This window comes from Triticum dicoccoides, chromosome 5B (genome assembly GCF_002162155.2).
Source record: "Triticum dicoccoides isolate Atlit2015 ecotype Zavitan chromosome 5B, WEW_v2.0, whole genome shotgun sequence".
In the NCBI taxonomy this organism is placed as follows: domain Eukaryota; kingdom Viridiplantae; phylum Streptophyta; class Magnoliopsida; order Poales; family Poaceae; genus Triticum; species Triticum dicoccoides.
In genome coordinates this window covers 670,843,907-670,847,133 of record NC_041389.1, presented here as the reverse complement: position 1 = coordinate 670,847,133, position 3,227 = coordinate 670,843,907, and the positions used below count along the sequence as shown (strand labels likewise).

Here is a 3,227-nt window from a genome sequence, read left to right as displayed (position 1 = left end):
TGCGGGTTGAAATGTCTTCGGGCAGCGTTGGATGGCCCCCTCCTGCATCCATGTCCACGGACTGCCCCTTCCCCCTGTCCCAGACGAATGCAGGAGAAAATTTATGGGTCGTGGTTGGAGATGCCCTTAACACCTCCAAACATGTGGATTGTAAAAAAGCTCCCCAAACATGTGAACCCTCACCCTCGCAGGAACCAGTGGCACTAGAACAACCGCGTTGTCCCTGTCTCCGGCGGGGTACTGTCCCAGTCTCGTCAGGGTTGCTATACTGAGTCATCAACTCCTTGTGGGGTCTGGCCTTGAAGCTTTGCACCTTCTCTCCCAGGAAATCCACCTATTCAATGAATACCAACTGTATATAAACATAAAATCGACAAATAAAATATTGAAATGGCACAATATAAGCCAAACTTGTATGGCGTACGATACATATAGACTTCAACATTAATCCTTCAATTAGTAACACGTTATTTGGGACATGGCTAAATGGAGCGGATTCAAATATTGCAGGACATATTCGGATAGGGATATGTGCACTGTTTTGGGCTATATGAAACTGCAAAGGTGATATGATCTTTAATGGAAAAAACTTTATCAACTTTTGCAGGTTATCCACATAGCCACTGCTTGGATCCGTACGTGGTCGTTACTCACTCATGCGGACTCTAGGGGGCTTTTGGTTACTGGGTGCAACCACTGGGAGACGGTAGCACGGGTTATCTCCAACCAATTTAAATGGCGAACTAATAATAGGATAGGTGTTTAGTCATCTTAACTTGTTTTTTCGCCGGCTGTGGCATCTTTTTATCTTTACTATTCTTGTGCTCCTTTTGTGAGCCAGTACTGGCCCTTAGACTCCGTTTGCATACTTTTGATTAATAAATTGGCTGCATGCATCATTATGTGGGGCTTTCCTCCCTTTTAAATAAAGAAAAACAATATAACCGTGTATGTAAGTGTGAGAATTTTCTGGCCAAAAAGTACTAAAATATGTAGATTTTCTGGAGGGGAATTTGTGGTACACTAGTTGGTTACCATGGATCCCCCAGGATACCAAAAATGCTAAACGCACGGGCTCATTACGGGGGCATTACGGACCCTTCCTTCTAATTCTTTTTCACCCTCCAGATTTTCAGGTGGGTGGGGCCTCTTCCTCCCCCTTAATCCAATCAACATCTAACAAGTCACAAACACTTCGTAAACCCCCCGTATTAGTCCGTGAATGTAGCATTGCTGCCAGGATACCTGTCCTTTCCTCGGGCGAGAAACCCGCCTGCAATCTACACCCCGGATTTTCAGGCGATCCATTTGGTAACATCGTGGAAAGGGCTTTCTCGGCCCGATCCTCCCGAAATCCCCGGGCCGCTCGCTCCGACCTCCGCACTCCAGGAGAATTCTCCCGGGCTCCCCTCGTCTCTTTTCTTGTGATCTGAGTCGCCTTGGCGCTCTGTTCTTCTGCTCTTCTCCCTTCACTCTCTTCACTCTCCCTTGGTGCCCAAATGGCAATGGGATATTTCACATGGCAGGAGGAGGATCTCATATGAGCAGGGAAATCCCCTAGGGGAGTTTACTGCCCATGGTTTTTTCACCCCAACAACCAAATGCGCCCCTGGGAGTCTAAAAGGATGAACATAGTTCGCGCTTCTGATATGTGCATATGCAAAACATATGTTGGATAGCAATTCTATGGTTGGGCCCAATATAAACTAGACATGTTTATTTATTCATATCATTCACTGACTCTGTGACATTTATTTATTTATATCATTCAGTCACTCTGTGACATGTTTATTCGACTTGTACAATACCCATGCAGATATACCTGCACAACTACTACCTATTTCCCCCCACTCTTATGAAACAGCTCCAGCGCCTGGGCCACCGTCATCCCACCGGGCACCTGGACGAACAGCAGGATCCCAAGGGTGGCGGCCGCCTGCTCCGCCGTCCTCACGCCCATCTTCTCGATCGGCGTGAACTTCGCTGGCGCCTTTCCCGTCGGGGGCTTCGCGTCCGTCTTCAGCAGCGCTTCGGACAGGTCCTGCCATCCGTTCACCTGGGCCTTCATCTCATTGCTGATCTTCCCGCTCTTCTTCTCCTTGGGGTGCAGCACTCCAGCCACGAACCCCGACACGGTCTGGAACCGCGTGGCCTCGTGCACCATGAGGAGCAGCGTCGTCACCGCCTCCCTCGCCTGCTGCTGCTTCGTGCCGGAGGTCTTGTCGGCCTTGGTGCGCCCGTAGAGCGCGGTCACCGCGTCCGCCATCTGCTGCCGGCCGAGAGCGACGTTGGTCAGCTTGTCGGTGTCGCCGAGGAGGTCGCGATACGTGCCGCCGAACCCAACGTGGGTGGCGCCGGGGATGAGTCCGGGGGTGAGCTCCCACCAGGTGCCGTCGCTGCTCTTGAAGCCCTCCCAGTAGAGGTTGTCGGCGCGGGTGGCGAGCGTGAGCCCGGTGCTTGCCGGCGATGTCTTGAGCACGATGTGGAACCACCTGCTCGGCGGGACGTTGGGCTCGATCGGCGGCAGCACGGGGCGGTTGTGGGAGGAGTGCCCCGGGTTGCGGAGCTTGTTGCGGATGCCGTTGATGAAGGTGACATAGTCGGCAGAGCTGGCCTGGACATTGAACGTCGCCGTGAAGAGCGGCTTGTCCACGTTCTTCGCCATCTTTGCCGCCATGGATACGAGGCTTAGATGAGACGTACTATCAAGCGAGAGGGGTTGAGATATGGAAGAGGATGAACGAACTGGAGATGAATTTATAGGCGATCGACAGGTGCATGCTGTCAAATGATAGGCTTTGTATACGTGTACGTGTCATATGTAACTTGTACGTGATGCTGTGCTTGTGTGTTGTATACAAGGCAGGTTGTCAGAGATGATCCTTATCTTTGTATAGCTTGACTTAAGGTCAATCCTAATACTACTACGTGATGTGTGTGCGTATGCTTACACGAAGGCGTTTTTGGAGCTGATCCTTATCTTTGTATTGCTTGGTTTAGGGGTCTGTCCTACTAAATAACCTGCCGCCAATTGCAACCCTATTGATCTATATAACATGCACGCGTCCTTACCTAGATGTATACGCCTACACGCCTTCACTTTTACATATGCTTGCTTTCCTAGCTAGCTAGTCCAAAGAAGGAGATGCCAAGATTCAATTTGGTTTGATTTGCAGCACTGCACGGCTACGCAGAAATATCGTTCTGGAATGGAGACGGCATGTTTT

The 3,227-nt window shown here is 50.5% G+C and overlaps 1 protein-coding gene across 1 annotated transcript; it reads right to left on the bottom strand.

The window, feature by feature from the left end:
- Window positions 1-1,702: 1,702 nt before the first annotated feature.
- Window positions 1,703-2,958, bottom strand: LOC119306591 (protein synthesis inhibitor II-like). Its single transcript, XM_037582771.1, has one exon. The coding sequence runs from the start codon at window positions 2,675-2,677 to the stop codon at window positions 1,838-1,840; it is 840 nt and encodes a 279-aa protein (XP_037438668.1). The 5' UTR covers window positions 2,678-2,958; the 3' UTR covers window positions 1,703-1,837.
- Between the last annotated feature and the right edge of the window lie 269 nt (window positions 2,959-3,227).